At 44.4% G+C, this 25,055-nt stretch overlaps 1 protein-coding gene across 7 annotated transcripts in view; it reads right to left on the reverse strand.

Moving 5' to 3' along the window:
- The window catches only part of MYO3B (myosin IIIB), a 349,141-nt gene that overhangs the window by 239,194 nt on the left and 84,892 nt on the right, over positions 1-25,055 (reverse strand). For all 7 annotated transcript variants that reach the window (XM_048486352.1, XM_048486350.1, XM_048486349.1 and 4 more), the window contains one exon: positions 8,275-8,340. In XM_048486352.1, the coding sequence (XP_048342309.1) occupies positions 8,275-8,340 (66 nt within the window). The remainder of the gene's footprint in view (positions 1-8,274; positions 8,341-25,055) is intronic.

The following is a 25,055-nucleotide window of genomic DNA, read 5'->3' on the forward strand; positions in this document are numbered from 1 at the left end:
AATGTGGAACAGAATGGCTGTGTATGCTTCAGGAACCCCCATCCATCCTTCTGCCTCTTCTCATTCAAGGAAAATGAGCTGAAGGGGAAAGTTCCATGGGGGTAATTGGAAGTCTACGCAAGAAGGGGGTGAATTTTGGATTTATACCCCCATCTTTCTCTCCGTTAAGGAGATTCAAGGTGGCCTACAAGTTCCTTTCCCTTCCTCTCCCCACAACCTTGAGAGGTAGGTGGGGATGAGAGAGTTCTAAAGAACTGTGTGACTAGCCCAAGGTCACCCAGCAGGAATGTAGGAGTGTGGAAACACATCTGGTTCCCCAGATAAGCCTCTGCCACTCAGGTGGAGGAGTGGGGAATCAAACCAGATTCTCCACATTTAGAATCCACCTGCTCTTAACCACTACACCACAAGCCTCTTCTGGTGCTTTTTACAAGGGTAGAGAAAATGGCATTCTTTATGCCTTGTGGGGATCCCTCCATGCTCAGAGTGCCATGCACACAGGAGAGATTTAAGAGGTCAAGTTTGTTTTGGGAAATTCCTGGAGATTTCGTGCTGGAGTCTGGGGAGGAGACGCACTTCAGCAGAGCATAAAGGCCATACAGTCCTCCTTCCAAAGAAGATATTTTCTCCAAGGAAACTGCTCTCTGTTGTCCGCAATTCAGTTGTAACCCCAGGCCCCATAGTATTTCATCTCACAAATCTTTAATGAAATAACTTTGGGTGCATCACATTTTTGTTTTATAGCAATGAGTGAAAAACCTAGAATTTTAAATAATTATTGACTAGCTAATGATGCTTGATCAGATCTCAGAAGCTAAGCAGGGTCAGCCTTGGTTAGTATTTGGACGGGGGACCACCAAGGAGCTCCAGGGTCGGCAGAGGAAAGCAATGGCAAACCACCTCTGAACATCTCTTGTCTTAAAATCCCTACAGGGTTGCCTTCAGTAGACTGAAGGCACTTTATACACAGAGACAGCTCATCAGCATCATTCATCAGTGCTCACTCACCAGTATCTAGTTATTTATACAGCTGTATATGGATATTGTGAGCCGCCCGGAGTCCTATGGAAGATTTGGCAGGGTGTAAATGTAAAGAATAAAATAAACAAATAAACAAAATAAATAAATAAATAAATATGCATACATATTTATCTCTATTAAAATGTTGTTTTATAAAGACTCAGACAGTGGACCAGCTTTGCTTCACTGTGGGGCTAACTGGGGGGGGGGGGAGGTGAGCAGAGAAAGGGAGAGAGTCTGTGGCATTCCAGTTCAATCACTTGCCTTTCACTTTCTCTTGCTTTTTGGAGAGAGGAGGCATTTTGTTCTCCACCATGGTAGCAACTGTCCATATACAGTCTGCCTGGGGGGCAGAGGCATAGCTCCAAGGGGACTGGGGGGACGTACCAGGCGCGCACCCCTATGGGGGTGTGGTGGGGCGTTCCGGGGGTGGGGTGGGAGCATCTGGGACAGGGGGCGTTCCAAGGCGGGGTGGGGGCGGAGGATGCACCAGTGTACCAGGCACTTTCCCCCCTTGCTACGCCTCTGCCTGGGGGAGATGGTGTTCAAGGGAAAAAGGAAGGACAGGTGGGGTCATTTTGTTTTTTTGGTTGTTATTGTTAACTCCTGCAAATGATTTTGGAAAGAGGGCATAGAAATATTTAAATGTACTAATATAGAGGTATGCAATGAAGTGGACATTTTGACCCATACGAAACTGTCAGGGGATCATGGGGTTTGTAACATTTCTCTAAGCAACTGCCAGATGCTAAACAAATTCTCAGATAAAACACAATGCAGTAGTTTAATTTGAATGACACAAGGAAATGGATAGTCATAGCAAGGGTTAGCCCATCTGCCTACCTCAATTTTGTCACTCTAGTACATAGGTGTCAAACTCAGGACCTCCAGGTGTTCATGGACTACGATTCCCATCAGTCCTTGCCAGTATAGCCAATGCTCATGTTGGGAGGGACTGATGGGAATTGTAGTTCATGAACAACTGGAGGGTCGCGAGATTGACACCCCTGCTCTAGTAGAACTCAATCCCCTCTCCTAGGTACTTTAAAATAAAATTTTCAATTATCAGCTCTCACATTCACTATAAACATTGGGGTTTGGATACTCTCTTGTGGCCCAGCAATCGCCATCTTCCCCCCCCCCCCCAATACTGATGTTAAAGGTGGGGGGAAAGGTCCAGTCAAGAGTTGAAAGGGGTGGGAGAAAATGGGAGTTTAGAACCACCAATTTGAAAGCAGCACTAAGCTCCCCCTCCCACCCTCAAATTGGCCAGGGGAGGGGGGGCACAGCTTTCACATAGCCTTAGTATCATTTCCCCTTTAAGTTGGAGTGAAAGAAATTTTCCTTTGCTCCACCTCAAAAAGGAAAACCCTTGGACCCAGACACAGGAGGAGAACAAAGTAATAAGTAAGCTCTTAAACAAAGCAGGAGAATGTAGTGTTCCATGTGGAAACAACCTATGTCTGCTCAGAGGTAATTCCGTGTTACTCAATGAGTTCCAGGAAAGTGTCTTTAGGATTGCAACCTCAGGATATTGTGTTATTGGGTTAGGAATATGGTTGCCAGTCCAGTGGGGGTCTAGACCAGGGGTCTGCAACTTGCAGCTCTCCAGATGTTCATGGACTACAATTCCCATCAGCCCCTGTCAACATGGCCAATTGGCCAATTCCCATCAGCATGGCCAAAGTTGGGAACTTATCTCCAGTGATCAGTTTCATTGGAGAAAATGGCTGATTTGGAAACGGACTTCTTTGCATTATGCTCTTCTGAGGGCCGCTTCCCTCCACAAATGCCAAGTAAGAACCCTGCCTTTAAACTACAGTGTAAACTGAAGAGCGTATCCACTCCCAGGAATATGAAGTTGGCAGAAAAATAGATGGTGCCTCTCACTTGAGTCAGCTCAGGTATCTCTGGTTAGAATCCCTATTCTGCCTTGGAAATTTAGACCAGTCACACACTCTCAGACTAACCTATCTCACATTGGTGATTGTGAGGATAAAATGAAGACAACAATGTAAACCCCTTGAGTTCTTGTTGGGGGCAAAGGTGGGATATAACTGAAGTGAACAAAACAAATAATTAAAAACTGGTCCTTTGCAAGAGCACTTCATCAGCAAATTGCCATTTCCAGTTAGTTGACCCTTCTGTCTGCTGGAGCTTCTAAAGAAAACAAACATTTAAAAAAGATTTTTGAACAATAAACAGCTTTATTGCTAACTGAAAGGTCAGCCATGCTAGGCCTGAGAGCAGCTTTCTGGGGAATTTTATTCTTATAATAAAACTGTTTTAATGAATTGTTGAATAAAATCCATGAAGCAGTTTAACCAAATTAACCTTTTCCTTTTTAAGGTCTGAAACAAAATAAACAAGACCTTGCTCTGGCCTGAGGCTTTCTGGGACAATCATTTATTTAATTCCCAACTTTGCAACAGCTGTTGACTGACTTCTTACTTTACTGAGTATCAAAAACAATTTATTATTTTAGCTGCGATTTCCACCTTTCCTGTACTGTGAAACTAAAGCCAGTACACAGCCAGTCTCCAAGAGGTCTTGAGGGCTTGGTCTGATCTCTAGGATCTTTCTCCCTGACCGGTATCATTCTTCCCAGATTTTGGTGCCCCAATAAGCAATCATGCACTTTGACCTGAGCCCAGGGGAAGGGCTGGCTCAACATAGGCCCCTTCCGCACAGCACAGGTGGAGCGGGTTGAAGTCAGGTTAAAGTAACCTGCTCTCCTGCCTTCCCGTTCAGATGCCTCCGTGCAAGCAGCAACAAAACCATGCAGGTTGCTGGCACACCTTCGCACAGAGGCACTTTTTCCCCTTCTCCTTCCCTCCCTCGCTGCACAATGGAGAAGCCTCCCCTCCAGTAGAGAAGTGTGTGCCTTTGCAGATGAGAAAGCGCCTCAGTCCCGGCTGGGCACCCCAGCCCCCACCCTGCTTTTCTTTCTTCCTCCACTGACTTCAGGGATTGGGGTCTTTTAAAAAACGGGAAGCATGGCTGAGGAAAGCACTTCCCGGGACAGCTGTTCGCTTGTGAGAGGCTGCAACCCTCAGTAAAACTAAAGAATCACAGACAGCACAATTCTTGTAAAACCTGTTTTTGGGGGGGAACACGGGGCAGACTCGTGTTAGGGGTGGGAACCATGCGAAGTCCCCCCAAAAACAGGTTTTTCCCCATCATTACCCTGCGTTTATTGGCCCGTGCAGAAGGGATCATAGTGAGCTGCCTGAAGGGACTTTCTGCCTCAACACCTTCCCAACAGGATCCCGGGGACACATGTGGACCCTGCATGGTTCTGAGGTGAGGAAGAAGGTTATCTTCTCTCATGCCATCCCAGCAGGATCCAAGGCTGGCTTTAGAGCAGGGCTGTCCAACCATAGACAGAGGCAGAGCGAGGGGAAACTGTGCCTAGGGCGTGCATGCGCCCTGTGCCCCTGCCGCAGCATCGTCCACTCCTGCCATGCCCCGGTATGCCATACCACACCCCCTCCATGCAGTGAATCAACCTTACCAAGAGGCCTCTTGGATCCTTCTTTCTGCAATGTGAAAAGGGTTGATGGTTTTTTTCAGCCCTTGATGAATTTAAAATTTGCCTCCCATTAAAAAGTAACTGATTGACCTGCACTGTACTATACAATTAATAGAGTGAGAGTTGGCTGAACTCTACAAATGTATGTTTTAATAGTAAAAAGTGGTTTCCCTACCCCAAAAAAAGTGTTTCTTTCCTTCCCACCCCCACTTTCCATTGTGAATATGAAGCCATTGACCTTGCAAAAGTACACTTCACACATTTCATAAAATGAGATCTGACTCACAAAAGCTTACTCTTATTAGTCTCCAAGGTGCCACTGGACTCATGTTGCTGCTAAAGACTAAAATAGCTAACATATGGAATGTAAAAAGTGAAATTTGGACTGCAATTGCTCCAAATGAGACTTTCACAGGGTCTTTTTATGCACTTGTACCCTTCTAAGCCCACTGTCTTCAATGGATTTAGAAGGGTGTTATACTTTTATAACCCTACTATAATTAATCCTTATTATACTGTAATAGGGTTTGCTGGTGGTAGCAAGAAACAATCACGGTACTGTATAGTTACAGTTTAGAATAGTGGTGGCGAACCTATGGCACGCGTGCCAGAGGTGGCACTCAGAGCCCTCTCTGTGGGCACTCGGGCACAGGGTTCGTCATGTGGAGAGTGGAAAATCACCCCCCCACACATACACACACATCTAGGCTGGCCTGGGCCACGGGGCACGATGTGGGAAGAACTAAAGTGTGATCCTTTACCTGGGAGTAAGCTTAGTTGCTGGCCATGGGGCTTGCTTCTGAGTAAACTCTCCTAGGGTCATGATTCAAAGTGTTGCACAGTTGCTTCACCAAGCTTACTCCCGAGTAACTTTCGCCTCGGAGCCAACTGTTTTTTCTAAACTAAAACCTCAGTATTCAGGTTAAATTGCCATGTTGGCACTTTGCGATAAATAAGTGGGTTTTGAGTTGCAATTTGGGCACACGGTCTCAAAAAGGTTCGCCATCACTGGTTTAGAAGGACTTTATGGATATGGTTAAACAATTGACCTTATATGTTAATTTCTTGAGCCTTACAAATTACAATTAGAATGTAAGATGTTGTAAACTCAGATGTTACAAATGTATGCAAACTTCACAATGGTTACTATATTTAATTTTAATTCCATGTAAAAATATATTTTTAAAAAGAACTTATTCACTGTAATTGTGTTGTGCATGCAGAGGAACTATAACTCCAAGCCACTAGATCAGGAATCTCCAACCTATGGCCCTTCAGACGTTCATGGACTACAATTCCCATCAGTCCATGTCAGTGTGGTACTGACAGAATTCAGAAATAGGCTCATCTGAAGATGCATGGTCCTTTTTGTGCAGCTACACAGGTCTGGATCAAACTTGAACCAGATAAGCTTGTTATGCAAATAGTATTCAACAGCAGTAAAGCAGCAGATAATGAAATTATTGAAAAGTCAACCACTCATCACAAAGGTGACAGAGCCATCAGGCAAGGTCCTAACATATGGATAAGAGACAGAATAGACTTGTTACAATCACTGCTTTCAATTTATCAAAACTAAGCTGTCACAAGTCAGGTCTTGACAAATGAAGAACTGATGCATATAAATGAGGCAATTATCGCTAATGGACAAAAGGTTGAATGCTGTATAACCTGATGCTTTTGTACTACTTAAAAAACCTCTTTAGAAGGAAGAGGAAATATCCAAAGATCACAATAATGCCTTGATGCATTTTCATCAGATTTCAAAGGAGAACTGATTCAACTTCAAGATTCTGGATTTCCCAAAACTCAGATCGTATGCATACCAGATTTGAAGAAAGAGTTGTTCTGTTTACAAGATCCTCACCAAAACTCACAAGGTTGTCCCATATCAGATCGGGCAGCCTAATATCTGCCCAGCATCAACAGATTCTGGGCAAAATAAGCTATTCTCCTGGATTTTTCTGCCTTGTCCTTGTTTACCACTGCCATCCCAATTAAGGAAAAGCTAGAAAAAGTCCATAACAGGGGCTTTTCTGCATGCCCACCTTACTTCTGATTTTCTTGCCAATCCACAAGCATTGGAATTGGTTTGTGTAGAGTTGTTTCACACATCTGTCATCCCTTTGCATTTTCAGTTATGGAGTCAGTTTATTTTCTTCTTTATGTGTTTAAATGATCAGGGTTTTCAAAGAAGGGTGATGACATCATCAGTGGCACCAATAGTGGCATCAAAACACACACCCCTTCTTATTTTCTGTGTATCAGTGTGGGTGTGGGTGTGTGGGTGTGTTTGTGCATAAAGTGCCATCAAGTCACAGCCGACTTATGTTTTCAAGGCAAGAGACCAGAGGTAGTGTGCTATTGCCTTGCTCTGCATAGCAACCCTGATATTCCTTGGAGGCATCCCATTCAAATACTAACCAGGGTTGACCCTCCTTAGTGTATGCTTATATAGATTGTTGCAATGGCACTCACATATGAACATATCAGTTGACTGATGCAGTGGTAGTTCTAGCAGATTCTCTGAACTCTGAGTTTAAATTTTTTAAAGTAAATCTAGCATCTTCTGTTGCAGAGATTTGCCTTTTCCTTTGTATCTCCATTCAGGAAAAGGACAGAGATTTACCTTTTTAAAAAGGAAATCTGAGAATTAAGAGAATTTGCTGAAATTATCATTGCTTCAGTATACTGACATGTCGATATTTTTGTACCACTTTCCAAAAAATAAAAAAGAGACCCTTATATCAATTTGATAATAAATAATAAATAAATAAATATTCAGGACAGTGGGGAGGAAAAGTTGTGGTTGTTGATGACAACGGTCCAATCATCAACAAGTAGGATGAAATTGGGAAGGCAAAAGAAAACCAACAGAAAAATTATGCACAAAGGGTGTTGAGGGTTTTCCGAGTTGTATGGCTGTGTTCCAGTAGCATTCTCTCCAGATGTTTCGCCTGCATCTGTGGCTGGCATCTTCAGAGGATCTGTTGGTAGTCCTCTGAGGATGCCAGCTACAGATGCAGGTGAAACGTCCGGAGAGAATGCTACTGGAACACAGCCATACAACCTGGAAAACCCACAATACCCTAGTGATTCTGGCTGTGAAAGCCTTCAACAATACATTATGCCTCAAAATTGCTTCCAGAAAAAGGTTGAGGGGGGGGAAATGCCTTAGTTCTCTACAAGCAAAATTGCAAATAAACTGGGATGGGTCCAGCCATCCTCCAAGGATTCTTTCTCCAACCTAAGAATCCTTCCTCCCATTTAAGTGGCTCTTTTGTTGCAGAAGGAGCCATTTAAATTAGAGGAAGTCTCCTCAGATGGAAGGAAGGCTTCACACTTTGCTCAGAGAAGTGGTAGGATACAGGTAGGCTCTACCTCACACAATACACAAGTGCCAATGCTGCCTCAGCTCATGAATATTAGTTTTTGCTATTTGAGAGGCAGAAAAGATAGAAGTTTCAAACAGAAAACAACTTCTGTAGCAAAAAAGTATGTTATTTGAACAGAGATAGTCGAACACTCCTTTTAGGACAACAGCACATTTGAACATCAAGTTAAACACTGAACATTTCAGTAGTGTCATACACATCCTACCACATTAACTGAGGACAAAATTAGTCACATTCAAACAGCGAAGATATCTTTGAAAACATGCTGCACATGTCTACCATTCACAGTAGTTATCATCTAATGCCATAGATGGTAATGATACTCACTGTGAAATGAAGTGGTTGAATCCTCTGGACCACATGTCTGGCTGAAATAAAGTAGGAGGGGGATTCCTAGGAAGGAAAGGACAAGCCATATTTCATAAGAACAACTGAACTGAATCAACCCATTTGGTCGCTGTCAGTGAGTATTAGGATCCAGCCAGCTTTTTAGTTCAATCTCATCCCATTTTCTTCATTAAGCCCCCTCTCATATTTCTTTTGTCTACACAGAACCAATGAAACCCAAAATAACCTTTTTGGAAATCAAAACAAACCCACTCCTCTCTTTTTTTGCCAACAGAAAACCTGGTTGAATCCAACCCAGTTGTTTGACACTGCCTGGAGTTGACTACACAAAATGTTTTTGTCAAGACAGATCCATTTTTTTAAAGCCTGCAGAAACCTAGTTTGGATTGGAAGTGCAATGCAAGTGAAAAAGCAGTTCCTGCCTTTGTATTATCAAAAGCTTTCATAGCCAGAAACACTAGGTTGTTGTGGGTTTTCTGGATTGTAAGACTGTGTTCCAGTAGCATTTTCTCCTGACGTTTCGTCTGCATCAGGAAAAAACATCAGGAGAAAATGCTACTGGAACACGGCCATACAACTCAGAAAACCCACAATACCTTAGTTCCTGCCTTTGTCAGCATCATTTCCCAGGTCAAGTTGGAACCTGGTGGGGAGTTATTTGCATAACTTTGAAGCTACCCATAGAGTATTCAGTACACACGCATCTCCAAAGTTATGCGAACTGTAATATCATGGGCACTTGTGAAATTGTTGATGTACCCTTATTTAGGGTATAGCTATTTTAACATGGACCCTTAAGGCAAAAACTTTTGTTGAGTTTCACTGTTCACTTGTGTTGTTGATTGCTGACTGAGGCTGGTTATGGCCTGGCAGGGCCCAGAGCAGGCCTAGCTTATGCTGTAACAAAGTTCTGTTCTGTTTTGGTACTGGGTGCTGTGGAGTTATTACACAAAGACCACCCCTTTTCAGCTCAAGAAAACTGCAAGGGGAAGAAGACAGGAGCTCCACCTCCCCATACACATTGAAATTGCAAGTCGAATCAGTTTCCTGCCGATTTTTAAGATGCCGTTCCCTGCAAATGCTGTGTGGCTGCAAGGAAAGCGAGCTGGACCCAGCTCACCCAAAAACATATTGTAAGGATACATTGGTTTGCCAATCTCCATGTGGCTTCTTCAGGTTCATGGATCACAAATTCCATTGCAGCCCCCCCTGCCAGCATGGTCAGTTGGCCATGCTGGCTGGGGCTGATGGGGATTGTAGTCCATGAACATCTGGAGAGCCGCAAGTTGCAGACCCCTGGCTGTAGTGTGATCCCTGTGCATACCGACCCAGGGGTAACAGCACATCAAAACATTTACTAGACAAACTATGTTTATGGTTTACCATTCCCTTCCCCAGTCATCTACCCTTTACCCAGCAAACTGGGCACTCATTTTACTGACCTCAGAAGGATGGAAGGCTGAGCCAATCTTGAGCCGGCTACCTGAAACCAGCTTCCATTGGGATCAAATTCAGGTCATGAGCAGAGTTGTCACTGCCGTACTGCAGTTTACCACTTTGCGCCATGGGACCCATGGTATGACCTTTAGTTTCTCCTAAATCTTTTAATAGTAGTGAGTACTAACACAGTGCTCAAATGCCAGCTCCTGGCCGGTTAAACTATTATTGCTAATCTATTTGGGGAGCAGGGGACGGGGGGACGGATCTCAAAAGGGAACTACAGCATGACCTCTTCCTATTTCTCTCCTAAAAATAGATGCAGACGCTGCCCTAACCTTTATTGAATGCAAAATAATCTAAAATAATAAGATACTTGTTGAAAACAGTTTTGGAAATTTAAAACAAAAGGAAAAGTTTCAAGCATAGCATAAATTAGAAAGCTGTCACTGAGCATGCATGTTCAAAGAGCTATTTGGATTTAAAATGTCTGCCCACTCTTACACATACACACCCACAACAAATCAAAATATAGTGAAGACATTATGGCCTTGTAATAAATGGACCATTTTTATTCATCTGTATCTGTTCAAAGCAATTTAAACTATCCCCTTTCATTGCAGTTTGTCATGTCATCTGAGCTGAATGTATTATTACTTTTCATTTTGCATAGAAAACCAGCACGTAACGAGAGGGGGAAACCCAAAATACTTGCAAGATATGCATCATTTATCACATTTACTATTAGGAAGTAATGTGATGGGTTATATTCAGTGACACTACGACAGAGTCCCGTGTTCCATTAAATAGGCTCATATCACCTCCTGCATCAGAGAATCAATCGCAGTGCATACAAATACAATCTGCTGCAGAGATGAATTCAGAAACCACAGTAAGGCATGTACTTGAATCAGCTCTATAAATTCTGTGTCAGGGCTGCAGCTGTTAGGTAAGAAAGAAAGCGCCAAAAATGTCTCAGGCTGAGAAACCCGAATCGGAAGCTTTATCAAATCAGTCTGTTTGGGTCACTGGTATCACTTGACTCAGTGGTTCTTAAGAAAAGGAAGCCAGCATGGTGTAGTGGTTAAGAGCAGGTGCACTCTGATCTGGAGAACCGGGTTTGATTCCCCGTTCAGCCACTTGAGCTGTGGAGGCTTATCTGGTGAACCAGATTAGCTTGTGAACTCCAAGCGCCAGCTGGATGATCTTGGGCTAGTCACAGTTCTTTGAGCTCTCTCAACCCCACTCACCTCACAGGGTGGAGGGGGGGAGGAGATTGTAAGCCCCTTTGAGCCTCCTTCAGGAGAGAAAGGGGGAATATAAATCCAAACTACTACTACTACTACTACTACTACTACTCTCCTCCTGCTGCTGCTTTAATCCACAATCACACACTCCCATTATCATCAAATGCCACCCCACTTCTATTTCCAACAACCGTGGCAACTCAAGGTGACTTATTAAAAAACCCTCCACTTGCAAGCAACAGACAACATAAAATACCAGACAAGAAAAACACAGCTATCCAACTTTCTCTCAAAATAATAGAAGAAGAAGAGTTGGATGTAGGCACTTTGGAAGGAAGTCATAAATGGTATTTGTTCTTAGTTAAGTCTTGCCTTCTCACAATGTAGTAGCAACAAGTAGCTCAGATCAGGTCTGTTTTGTTGTTTTTCTACCACATTACACTTCCCTTCTATTTTCTCAGTAAAGTGTATTTAAGCTAACTAGCAGCATCTGTGATTATTTACTCTGCTGGCTATCTACTTTATACTTTGTACATCAACACAAAATCCTGTTTAAGGGGACATATTGGGTAAGACAAAACCAAAAGCCTGAAGTAAGAGTCCTAACATCCCAGGGTACCACTGCTACCAGTTCCCTTACTACTCAGTCAGCCAGGGACTATGTCTCTAGCCCTCCCATATCTAAGAAGATAGTTAGCCTTTCAAGGCAGAATGCTTACAAGGTGAGTTACAGGAAAACAATTACGGTGGTAGCTGTAGCCAATAGGGCTACAGTACGGGATCCAGATTAAAGTCCCAAAGCACAGTTAGCACCATAAAAACTAATTGTTTCTCCATGGTCTCTCAAACTCCCTTTGATCCATTGTGAGGAAGGATAAAGAAATGAGAAGAGAAGCATGGGAAAATAACAGATGGAATTTGAAAGAAGCGAGGAAACTTGGAGGAAAAAATGCTACAATCTAAGCATCCAAACTGCAAGAAAACTTCCATGTGAGAAGACCCATAATGATACAGAAGAAATCACTTGATAATTTATAACTCTTTGTCAAGACTCCACCATTTCACACCAAGGTCTCATATACTTGTTGAAATCACAAAATGGAACCCCAGAGAGGATCCAGCTACCCACCCACAATCCTCTGGAACCTTTGCCAAAAATTTTGTGCATCTCACAATGCCATGAGAGCATGGTCCAACCTATTCACTAACATCTAATCACCAGTACTGAAATATGTAAGACATATTTTAGTCTGGAGAAGAGAAGGTTAAGGGGTGACAGGATAGCCATTTGAAGGGATGTCATATTGAAGAGGAAGCAAGCTTGTTTTCTGCTGCTCCAGAGACTAGGACAAGGAGTAATGATTTCAAAGTGCAGGAAAAAAGATTCCACCTAAACATTAGGAAGAACTTTCTGATGGTAAGGGCTATTCAACAGTGGAATAAACTGCCTCAGAGTCTCCTTCTTTGGAGATTTTGAAACAGAGACTGGATGGCCATCTGTCGAGAGTCCTTTGGATTGTGTGTTCCTGCATGGCAGGGAGTTGGACTTGATGTCCCTTGTGATCTCTTCCAACTCTATGATTCTATGAAATATTTTGTTGAAATTGGCATGGCAGGAAATAATAATTGAAAGCTCTTAATAAAACCAGTGGAGTTTACAGTGAAGGCTGTACCACCTCAAACAACTTCCAGTGCACATTACCCAGCAATGATCTAACTGAGGACAGAAGGTTACTTGGAACACAGCATATAACCCTCTATTATTAATGGCATGTCCTTGTATCAGCGGATGGCATAATACTTTATTAGTATCCAACTACTGTAGCAGGCTTTAACACACATTCACACACAAGCCAAATATCCATCTCAGGGTAATTGTCCCATCTACATCTTTCATGCATACTTCCTGCTGGTGTAACATTAAATCAACGCCTATATAACTGGCACCGTCATCAGAAACTCAAGGGCAAGATGAGTTCATTTTATGACAGGGGGTCTCAAAAATACACACTAGAATCTGGAATACATTTTTGTACAAGCCCAGTCAATATGCTTACGTAATATGCAGTTGTTCTTTTCTGTCACACACACATGCATACAAATGCACACATACACAAAGGTATTGCTCTAGGTATTGCTCAGATTTGTATCAATTTTTTACTGCCAACTCAGAGCTGACTTATGACAAACATGCATAGTTTTCAAGGCAAGAGACCTTCAGAGGTGGTTTGCCATTGCCTGCTGTAGGGAACTACTGCTGACCAGTCATCCCCCTGTGCACATGGGAGGCCGGTCACCTAAGATAATGTGGTAAAAGCAGTTTCACAGTCAGATGTTATAGATGACCAGTTTCTGATATAATAAGAGATGACATGGGACATGAAACCATCAATTGTATTGCTGGTGGCTAGTGTTCTGATTTCAATAATTTCCTTATCTTTCTAAGAACTGCTGAGTACAAGAACCCAATCTATTGGGTTACTTTAAAGAAGGGCTCACCATTAAGTTACCATACCCTCTGATATACCCAATCACCCACCCTCCCACATACTGTCTCCCATCTCTCACATTTTTTTAGCCTAGGTTAGGGTTCAGATCAGTAGGCTCTCCAGATATTGATGGACTACAATTCCCATCAGCCCCTGCCAATTGGCCATGCTGGCAGGGGCTAATGGGATTTGTAGTCCATCAACATCTGGAGAGCCGCAGGTTGCAGACCCCTGGCTAGGCAGGTCCCTTGATACCTAGGTATAACCATTTTGCCCTGACTGGGATCAACAGATCTTGGAAGCTAGGCAGGAGACCGCCCTGGTTAGTATTTGGATGGGAGACCACCAAGAAAACCCAAGGTTGCTATCCAGAGGAAGGCAATCACAAATCACCTCTGTTAATCTTGTGCCTTGAAAAAACAACTGGATTGCACAAGTCGGCTGCGACTTGATGGTACATTACTCACAACCATTTGGTAATCACTCCACCCGCCCTTTTCACCAATAGAAAGGATGGTTGGAGAAACCCATTGTGTGGACACAAAGAGAACCATTTTACTGTGTATTTTAGCATAACAGAAATTACCTGAGGGTCACTTGGTCATACTGTATGTATTTATGCTAGTAGCGCTCTGGAACAGACATGGGCATTGCCAAGCAAAGAATATCAACACTCGCATGAACACAGTTCATTTTGGGCAAGGGAGGAAATTCTTCCTTAAACATATACATCGCTTGTTCCCTTGCTGTCATTTTGCTGCTTTCCATTTTGTTTGTGAGTTCCAGGAGTAGGGTCCCCACTCCAGAGGCATGGCTCCAAGGGGGCAGGGGGGTACGATGCACTGTGCGCACGCCCCTGTGGGGATGTGGTGAGGGTGTTCTGGGGTGTGGCAGGGGCATTCTGGGGGTGGGGCATTCCGGGGGTGGGGCGTTCCAGGGGCATTCCGGGGTGGGGGCAGAGGACGCACCAGTGCACCGGGTGCTTTTCCCCCTTGCTACACCTCTGCCCCACTCAGCCCAGGCCCTGCTGGATCCTGCTGTTAGTGTAGCACTTAGTAGAGACATATATACAGCAGCTTCCTTTTATTCCTGGGAAGAAGAAGAAGAAGAGTTTGGATTTATACCCCCCCCCCTTTCTCTCCTGTAAGGAGACTCAAAGGGGTTTACAATCTCCTTTCCCTTCCCCCACCCCCAAACAAACACCCTGTGAGGCAGGTGGGGCTGAGAGAGCTCTGAAGAACTATGACTAGCCCAAGGTCACCTAGCTGGCGTGTGTTGGAGTGCACAAGCTAATCTGGTTCACCAGATAAGCCTCCACAGCTCAAGTGGCAGAGCGGGGAATCAGACCCCAGATGAGAGTGCACCTGCTCTCAACCACTACACCACACTGGCTCCAAGTTCATTGAGACAGCTTAGATTGGAAGGCAGGTGACCTCTTACTGATTCCTTCTTGCCAGCACATTTTTTCTTAGCCAGAACCAATCCAACTAACAAACAGCTCCACTAAAGCACCCCATTCAAATATAAGAGGGGACAGCTGACCTTTCCACTCCAGGACACCCACTGACTGGCAGAAGAAGCATGGCACCAACAGGCATGCAGGTGTCCTTTCCCACTTGACTTAGAAAAAGGTGGCCAGATATTCACCAGTAAGGAAGTGATCATTCCAATGGTCCCAGACTAGATGAACATGAGCCACTAAATTGTTTAGGAAGGCCTGCCAGTTTGGATAAAGAAACAAGGGACACCTTCCAGGGAATAAGCCCCATTGTGGCTTAATTTCAACACAAAGGCTGGTGTTAAACCTACAAGAACTGGGAAGAAGCAGCATATTTCAGAAGAAGATTAGAGCTGAGGAGCACCTTAGAGGCCAACTAGATTTTCAGGGTAAAAGCTTACAAGAATCAAATCTCCCTTCCAGATATCTGGGAACTTTGACTCTGAAAAGCTTATACCCCCCAAATCTTGTGGGTCTCTAAAGTGCTTCTGGACTTTAATATACTAGCCCTTATGCTGCACACCAACATGGTTACTGCCCTGAAACTAACAGAATTACTTCCCCTCCAAACAAGGGGAAGGAAAGAGAAAAGCATTGCTGTTGTGGCCATCTTATTTATTTACATACATTTGTTTATATTTTTCCCACACTTCCTCCAAGGAGGTCAAGGTGGCATATGCCATTCTTCCCCCCGACCGTCTCAACAATTCTGTGAAGTAGGTTAGACTGGTTGCAATGACTAGCCCAAGGTAACTGAGTTTTTCATGATAAGCTGGAATCTGAACCCTTTCAGTACTCCAACCATTATACGACACTCTTATTTTTTACTGTGGTTTGGGGCCCTTGTTATGTATTGAACTGAGTTTTATGGAATCTCCTGTCATTGAGCCTTCCTCCAAAGTCACAGCTGGTGCAACCAAATGGGTCATTTTTCCACCATCAAGGCCAGAGTTATGGTTCAGTGAACCCCATTTATCCTTTACGTTAAGCTGTACGCTTAATTACAGATCACAGTTAATAGATTTACAATGAGTAACACTGGATGAAAAAAGTGGCTGGCTTGATCTCAAAGCAGAAGGGGGGTTGGGGGGGGGTAGGAAAAGCAGATAAATTAAAAGCATTTGACAAACAAAAACATACATTGCTGTTATTCCTTTAATCTATTTCACAGTCTCTCTGATAAAGAACAACCAGGCTGGACTTCTAAATTAACAGATGTAACATCGAAGCCAGAAACATTTGTTCCCCAAATGGGGGGAATTAGCAGCTGAACATCAACACCTGCCACCAGGAGCAACTCTGGCAAACAGAAAAGTCAGGTAGGTTCCTTGTTGCGAATTTGCTAAGAGAGGTTTGGAATGAAGCAACCAAATGTGCTCCATATGTCAACAATTATTGGATCTTAAAATAGATTTCTCATCTCCACTTAAGCTTGTAAACATATTTCTTAAAGCTAAATGAAGCACCTATTTTGGGGGGGAAAGAAAAAGACTAATAATGTAATAATGAGATTCTACTACAGACGGCTACATAATTGCTTGTATTAAAACACATACGGCTCTGAAATGAATTCATAGTCCATATGCTGTCTGATAAAGCATGCTGATCCCAAGCAGCTATTCACTAATCTAGATGCTCATGGGCGCGTTGCATTCTATCTTTTAATGGCTGGTGGCCAAGAGCCACATGCTGACTTTCTCTAGGTTGTTTCTTGAGCTTTAGTTTTAGCGGTATTAGATAAGCAGTCTAGTTGTAAACAAACATATACCAATAAAAATACTTCCAGGATGTTAGACGTCAAACGATAGTACTTCAGAGGCATACAGATGTGGGTGGGAGAACTCCAGCACAACAAGGATTCCTTCCAATTCACTTTGAATGGACAAAAAGAATGAATGAAGTGAATTGGGGAAGCCAACAAAAGTTCTCTGTATGTCCATCAAAAGTCCTCAGCTCAGAACAACTGTATTTGGGAGAGTGAGTCCTTGGACAAACATTTTCACTGTTCACTATCTCCCTTTGTCCCAGAGGCGTACCACCTATGGAGACATGGGGACACCCATGTCTCCGGGCACACATCTGTGGGGTGCCCAGCAGGCTCCTGCCCCCTCCCCCCACTGCTGGCGCCCTCCCCCTCCATCAATGGAGAAGGCTGGTCTCTTGTGAAGGCTTCAAATATTTCTTAAAGGGGCAATTCTCCAAAGATTGCTTAAAGGGGAAAGGACAGTATTTTCCCCTTTAAGCAATCTTTGGGGAATTGCCCCTTTAAGAAATACGTGAAGGCTTCACAAGAGACCAGCGGAGGGGGGCCACCGCTGCTGCCATCTCCCTGCCTAGCAGCCAGAGGGCGAGGGAAACTCATCCCTCAGCTGCTAGGCACTGGCAGGGAGGCGGCGGCGGCGGCAGAGGGGGTCGCCACCGTCTCCCTGCCTAGAAGCCCCAGGTGCCAGGCAGGGAGAAGGGCTGGAGCCCCGCTTACTCACCAGTAATTAGGGCTTACTCACAAGTGGGGCTTACTCATGAGCACACCCCACTTACTAGCAAGTAAGCGGGGCTCCGCACAGGGGGGCCTCGGAGGGAGGTTTGTCTCCAGGCACCATTTGGCTCCGGTATGCCTCTGCTTTGTCCAGACTGGTATTACACTGTCACAATCACTTCCAACAACTCCGTCAAGAGACATTTCCACAATGTAACAGGTTGCATTACTGGGAAATTATTTGCTTCATTTCATCCCATAACTCCTGCTTAGCCATATCTCCTGGATTCCCTGAGTCTCAGGTATCAGACACACAAGTAACCTATTACACTATCAAATATATAAACCAGTGATGGCGAACCTATGGCATGAGTGCCAGAGGTGGCACTCAGAGCCCTCTCTGCGGGCACACGCGCACAAGGTTCATCATGTGGGGGGGGGGGTAGAAAATCACACACACACCCCACACACACACATCTAGCTGGCTTGGGCCACTGGGCACGACGCCCCGCGGAGAGCAGGGAGGTCTCGGCTGGCGGGCCTGGTCCCTGTGCTCCGGATGGCTGCTGCCCGAGGGGGGCAGAGGCAGAGGAGGCGGAGATGCTAGAGAGGTGCAGAGCAGTGCGTGCGGGGCTTGCTGGAGGCTAGAGCAGGCTGGCCCCTGTTCAAGCTGGTGGGGCGGAGGCAGAGGGGTGGGGTGGAGGCACTGGAGCAGCACAAGGCACAGGTGGGTGCACGCAGGACTAAAACTTCAGTATTCAGGTTAAATTGCCGTGTTGGCAACTTTGCGATAAATAAGTGGGTTTGGGGTTGGAATGTGGGCACTCTGTTTCGAAAAGGTTCGTCATCACTGATATAAACGAACAAGGAACCTGTTACATGGAAAAGCTCCTCTCTTAACCACTAGGCCAGCTGGCTGACCTTGGGCAAGTCACACCTCTTTGGAGCTCTCTCAGCCCCACCCACCTCACAGGGTATTTGTTGTGGGGGGGGGGAGGGAAAGGAGACCGTAATCCCCTTTGAGTCTCCTTACATGAGAGAAAGGGGGGATATAAATCCAAACTCTCTTCTTCTTCATTGACTAGGAGTGAAAAGACTCATCTAGGAGTGAAAAGACTTATCTAGAAGAGAAAAACTTTTAAATCATTTTCCATTTTTCAAAATAATATTCCAAATAAGTCATATGGCGGGATTCCCCTTTGTTTCAAGGAAGAACAGCTGTCTTACAAATGAGACTGGCAAGCAAAAAAGGAAGGAAATAGTGAGTCTATTAAAACTTAAAGGCAAAATGCCTTTTCAAGTTATTTCAATTGACAATTACAGAATTAGCAACTATTTCCTTCTCTAAATGGGTGTGTCATTCAGCTTCTCCATTGTACACATGAAATCAATCTGAGAGTACAGCGAATGATCAGATGTATTTTAGGTAAGTAGGTGGTTTAATGCATAGATAGCCTCAATTTTTAAAAAATGCCTATTTGAACGCAATTCCATCCGGACCGTGAATTTCGCGACATTCATATAATCATAGAACCTATTAATCACTTAGAAAATTCCTTTAGGTTCTTATTATTTATGCTCTGGACTCAGAAAAAAAATTGGATGTGAGTTTGCTTTTTTTTTCTGTTCCTGTAATGAATCCAACCATTATTGGCTAGGTAGTCTGAGACACGCAAGCTTACATTGGCCCTTTCCAATGGGTTCCAAAAGTTCTGCCCTGCTACTGTAATGGCAGAACAGGGAGGGGGGGGTGAATTTGTTCAATTCTTCCCCATTTCTACAAACTCCCCTTGCCCCTGTGTTGTTCATGAGGGTCCCCTAACACCCAAGAGCAGAAATTCCAGGGGCTAAATAGTCTTTAGGAAAAGGGAAGAGATAAGAGAATCCCATTCCTCAAACTTTGCTGCATATGTATGCTGCACGTATGGAACACTTACCTTGGGACTCTTCTCTGTACAGGAGTTTTTGGTGGGCTCTCCTTGCATTTCTTTCTTTACACACGAGGAGGCACTCCCTCATTTCCCCAGAGTTTTTCTGCAGAGAGCTCTCTAGGCCTGGTTCTCTTAACTCTGCCCATCAAGTGATTCTTAAAGGCACAGATCTCATTACATCCAGTAATCAAGACTGCTGGCTTAGCCCTTTAAGCTGCACTTATGTCAGTGTTACTGTTCCAAATGCCTATTTGTTACTGTTACTGTTATTTGTTACTGGAGTTACTGTTCCTCCTCCATCCACTCCTACAAATGTAAGAGGCAAAGAAATTCTCTGAACCATAGGATGCTAAAGAAGGGGACCGTCCTACAGCAGATATTATCTCCCCTCCCCTCCATACAACACTTCCTGCTGCTGGGCTCCTGCCACTGCAGGACAGAGGCTTGTTATTTCCCAGCTCTCTTTATTGCAATATGTTGAAATATCAAGAGAATTAGAGGTTGGTGTTGTGTGAGTGAGCTTCTTTTCTGTTACTTGAAGCAGCTGGCAACATGGAGGGGAGGGGAGAAGGAAGGCATGCAAAGGCATGAGGGAGTAGGAAGGCTGACTGTGGGCAAAGGGAAGATGTCCATGGTCTATCAAGCAACAGATCATCTTCAAAGTCTTGCTGTTGACCTTTAAGGCCATTTATAGTCTTGGACCTGCATATCTGCGAGACCGCCTCTTCCCTTATTGCCCCCAAAGACCCCTCCAGAGGAGGAGGATGAGGAGAATTTGCGGAGGGGAATTTGCTAGTGGTACCAGGCCCCAGGGATGTTTGGTTGGCATCGACACAGGCCAGGGTTTTTATGGCCCTGGCTCGGGCCTGGTGGAACGCACTCCCCAATGACATCTGGGCCCTGTGGAGTTTATCTCAGTTCCTCAGGGCCTGCAAAACTGAGTTGTTCCACTGGGACTTTTCTGTTGGGCCAGCTGGGCATCCCTCTTCTTAAAATCACCCTCTGGCCTCCGGCTGGGTGCAACACACATGCTATTTCATGCTTTTGAATTTTGTTTCCCATCGTGTTTAAACTGGTTTTAATATTTCTATATTTCTAAATTTTTTGCATTGTATTTTAAACTATTGTATTATGTTTTAATTATTTTTTAAGCCGCCTCAAGCCCTTTGGGGGATTGGTGGGATAAAAATGAGGGAAATAAATAAATAAATAAATAAATAAATAAATAAATAAATAAATGAATGCTGTGCTTACTGGCAAATTTCCCCATTCTGGCGATGAAGCAAATTAAAAGTTGTGCTAAAAGTGGTCTTGCTTGCCCTGGAGAGAATGGAAAGTGAAAGAGGGGCTTCAAAAAACAGGTCACTACAAGAAATCCTGCTGGGGTGGACATTCGTCTCCATCCTGCAACAAGCATATTGTTCATAATCGGCCCCTGTGATTTCCTCCCCCGCACAGTACTGCTGAGGAACAGTGGCGTATCTGCCTAGGGACAAGGGGTGCCACTCTTCTGGTCGAGCGGGGGGTGCAAAATCGGCCCCCCATGTGACCAGGAAGTCCTGCTGTCTCGTCGTTTTCACGTGCCTCGACCCCGTCCGTGACACACAAAAAGGACGAGACAGCAGGACTTCCTGCTGCCTCCAAGCGCCCTCAACCCCACCCTGGACTCCCCCCTCCCTTCCTTCTCCCCCCCTGCCAGCTGGGCTCTGTGCTCTAAAATGCTTTTCTGATCTCCCCTTCAGGGGCAGGCCAGAAGAGATTGTAGTCTCGTTCCTGGAGACCTTCTTTTATAAGCACTGAGGCCGGGGGTGGGGCTTGGGGAGCAGGAAGTGCTTAGTGCAGTCTGAGGTTGATCGTAGTCTCTTCTGGCCTGCCTGGAGGGGAGGTCAGAAGAGACTGCAGGCTGCCGGTTGGGAGCCCAGCTGGCAGGGGGAGTCTGGGGGGGGAGGTGGGCACTCTAGACCATGGTGACATGGGCGGGGTCGAGGGCAGTGGGGGGAGCCTGGGGTCAGGGCAGGGCAGGGGGCAGAGCCTGGGGGGTGTCCTGGAGACAATTTGTCTCCGGGCACCATTTACCCCTGGTACACCTCTGCTGAGAAAGGTTAACATTTCAGATTAGTCACAAAAACTCTGTCAAAGGATTGACAGACAACTGACACAAAATCTTTCCTGCAGCAACAGACAGGTGCAGAGAGGGAGAACAAGATACCAAAACCGATTTTAGAAACAAATGTTTAATCAGGAATTTCTGGCCACACTCCAGCACAGAATGATTTCTGGCAGGTGGCATACTGATGAGCAAGGAACAATTCCAACAGATCAATTCAGTGGCAAAATTATGCAGAAAACATTCCAAGTTTTCAAGAATCAGTTTATAAATCACTGCATGAGGTCCTTAAAAAAAAGAAGTGGTAAGAGGAGCCTGCAGCAGTAACCCCCGCAGACTCACTTGTATCTTCAAATGCAAACATTTGGAGTACCATTTAGCTTAGTGGCCATAAGATTCCTATGAAATGAAGGAGTTGCTTTCAGGTTATTGCATTAGTTGAAGGCTATGATAACCTCTACATGATGATGATGATGATGATGATGATGATGATGATGATGATGATGATGATGATGATGATGATGATGATGATGATGATGATGATGATGATGATGATGGAGGAGGAGGAGGAGGAGGAGGAGGAAGAGGAAGAATTTGGATTTATATCCCCCCTTCCTCTCCTGTAAGGGGACTCAAAGGGGCTTACAATCTCCTTTCCCTCCCCTGCCCCCAACAAACACACTGTGAAGTGAGTGGGGCTGAGAGAGCTCTGAAGAACGGTCACCCAGCTGGCGTGGGTTGGAGTACACAAGCTAATCTGGTTTACCAGATAAGCCTCCACAGCTCAAGTGCAAAGCAGGGAATCAAACCTGTTTTTCCAGATTAGGGTGCCCCTGCTCTTAACTACTACACCACACTGGCTCTCAAGATGAAAACAGTCCCACTAAGTGGTTTTTTTAAAAGCCACACAGTAGAAAAGCTCTGACTTAAAAAGTATGCTGCTTGAAACCTTTGGATGGTTTTCAATGACTTTTTATCTTGCTATCTACGGGCCACTGAATTCAGGCAACTTTGGCAGCTGCGGGACTTTTTTAGTCCTTTGCAGAACCTGCCAGGGCATCGTTTACTTCTGTCATTTTCTTTGTGCCTCCCAATGTTAGTTCCAGCTTCATTCGCAGCAATAAGGAAAAAGCAGCTAATTTTACAATAACCTCAAGATGCAGGTGAAGAAGCACAGTTTGGCTTTTCAATGGTCAAGCTTCATAACGCATATTTAACCTATTACCTTTATAGCTTCCCATAAGGCCATTCCATTTCTTTCGAGGAATTAATGGAGAAACTGAAATTAAAAGCCATCAGGATCCTAAGCATGTTTATGCAGAGCTACGTCCCATTTTATTCAATGGGACTTACTCCCAGGAAAGAGTTCTTAGGTTTTCAGCCACCAGCGGAAAGAAGTAAAATTAATTATTTTCACTCAAAATGAGCCCATATCCGTATTGTAGATTAATATGTTGCCCTTTTATTCTTTTGTTAATATCTGCATGTTTGAAAAATAAAAGCTTGCCAGTTTGCAAAGGATGACAAATGGGTCATGCTGTACCGAGCTAAAATGCATAGTTAGTTGCCAGACAATGCAATTTATTAGTTGGAATATCTGGATATTGCTGTTTCGTTTTATAAAGATGTATGAGGGCCTACACAAAAAGTGAAAAACCTTCTGCAAGGACAACACTTCCTTGCAATCCATGTGTACCTTATTACCAATGACAATTCCAAACATGGCTATTTCATTATAAATACATAAACTAGGAAGCCACAAGCTGGCTATGAATTTTCAGCCAATGTAGACTGTAATGTCTGGCAATATCCAGTCATACATTGGAGTATCCACTGCCATCCTTCTGATACACAAAGTCACTATTTTGGTCAACATCACGTGCATTTTCCAGCTTCAATGCACACTACATGAAACCCTTATTCTTGATGATTCACACATACCAAAGCTGGAAAATACAGTGTCCTCTTTTCAGCATGGTGTAGTGGTTAAGAGCAGGTGGATTCTAATCTGGAGAACTGGGTTTGATTCCCCACTCCTCCACCTGAGTGGCAGAGGCTTATCTGGGGAACCAGATGTGTTTCCTCACTCCTACATTCCTGCTGGGTGACCTTGGGTTATCACAGTTCTTTGGAACTCTCTCAGCCCCACCTACCTCACAAGAGGTCTGTTGTGGAGAGAGGAAGGGAAAGGAGCTTGTAAGCCACCTTAAGTCTCCTTACAGGAGAGAAATATATATAAATCCAAACCCCTCTTCAATGAAATAGCAATGGCATATAATGTTGGCAGCATCAGTACACGTGGCTGGATACTCTCTCAATGTAATGTCTGAAAAGGACTATCATGTTCACTCCATATATATTATGATGAAGAATAAGTGTTGGATTTGTATAAATTCAGAACAATAGACACCCCACCCCAGGGCTGAATAGGGACACAGGATTCTCAGATCACTACAGATACTGGAAGAAGAAAAAGAAGAGTTAGATTTATAGCCCCAGCCCAAACATCATGTCTTATATCTCTATTCAATACTTCCAAAATTAATATAACCAGGATAGGAGATAGTGGGCAACTATGCCCTATCCTCCATGAACATGTCCACTCCCCTCTGGAAGCCTTCCAAGTTGGCAACCGTCACCACATCCTGTGGAAGGGAGTTCCAACGTTTAGCTATGCATGGTGTGAAGAAATGATTCTTCTTGTCTGTTTGGAGGCAGCAAGTTAGGAAAGCGGTGATGGGAGAGCCTCAAGGACTCTCTTTGGCAATTTCTTTGACACACCAAATCGCTCCGTGCGTAATTCCAGATATATACTTGTAAATTTGCCTTGCATGTTCTATTGTAAAAGATTAAGTACTCTCTCCTCCCTTCCCCATGTTTAAAGTTGCAGCCTTCGGAAGCTGCTTTTCCCTTGCAAAATGAAAACCGTACCAAACATCTGTTCAGCATGCTTGCACCTAAATCAGTACAGGCGGCTCTACACGCAGCTCACCTACTTGGTGTGGTACTTTTTATACTATGGAACATGACACTGGAGCGCCAGAATGACTCTAATCTGGAGAACTGGGTTTGATTCCCCATTCCTCCACATGAGGCCTGCTGGGTGACCTTGGACCAGTCACAGTTCTCTCAGAATTCTCTCAGCCTGTATAGAGGCAGACAACGGCAAACCACCTCCAAACACCTCTTGCCTTGAAAACCCTATCGCACAGGTGTCAAACTTGGGGCCCTCCAGATGTTATGGACTACAGTTCCCATCATGATGCTGGCAGGGTGTAAAGCTGCAGTTCGACCTTGGAGAGGCTCTCGCCAGAGGTTTTGGCTGAATGCCTGGAAAAGGGAATTTGATGTTTTGGTTATCTTTTTACTTGCCTACTTGCTTGTGTAAAATACTGTGTGAAATTTTCCTTTGTTTATATTCTTTTGGCGGGAGCCTGTCTGATGCCCTGTATAAGCAGCTGCTTGAGATCTGGGTATCAGTTCTTGCATTGTTTGTGCCTGACTAAGAATGCCAGTTCAATAAAGAACTTAACACGGTTGCTTTTGACTGGACTTTACTGGTTCATTACATTATG

Source organism: Sphaerodactylus townsendi, linkage group LG02, assembly GCF_021028975.2.
Source record: "Sphaerodactylus townsendi isolate TG3544 linkage group LG02, MPM_Stown_v2.3, whole genome shotgun sequence".
NCBI lineage: Eukaryota > Metazoa > Chordata > Lepidosauria > Squamata > Sphaerodactylidae > Sphaerodactylus > Sphaerodactylus townsendi.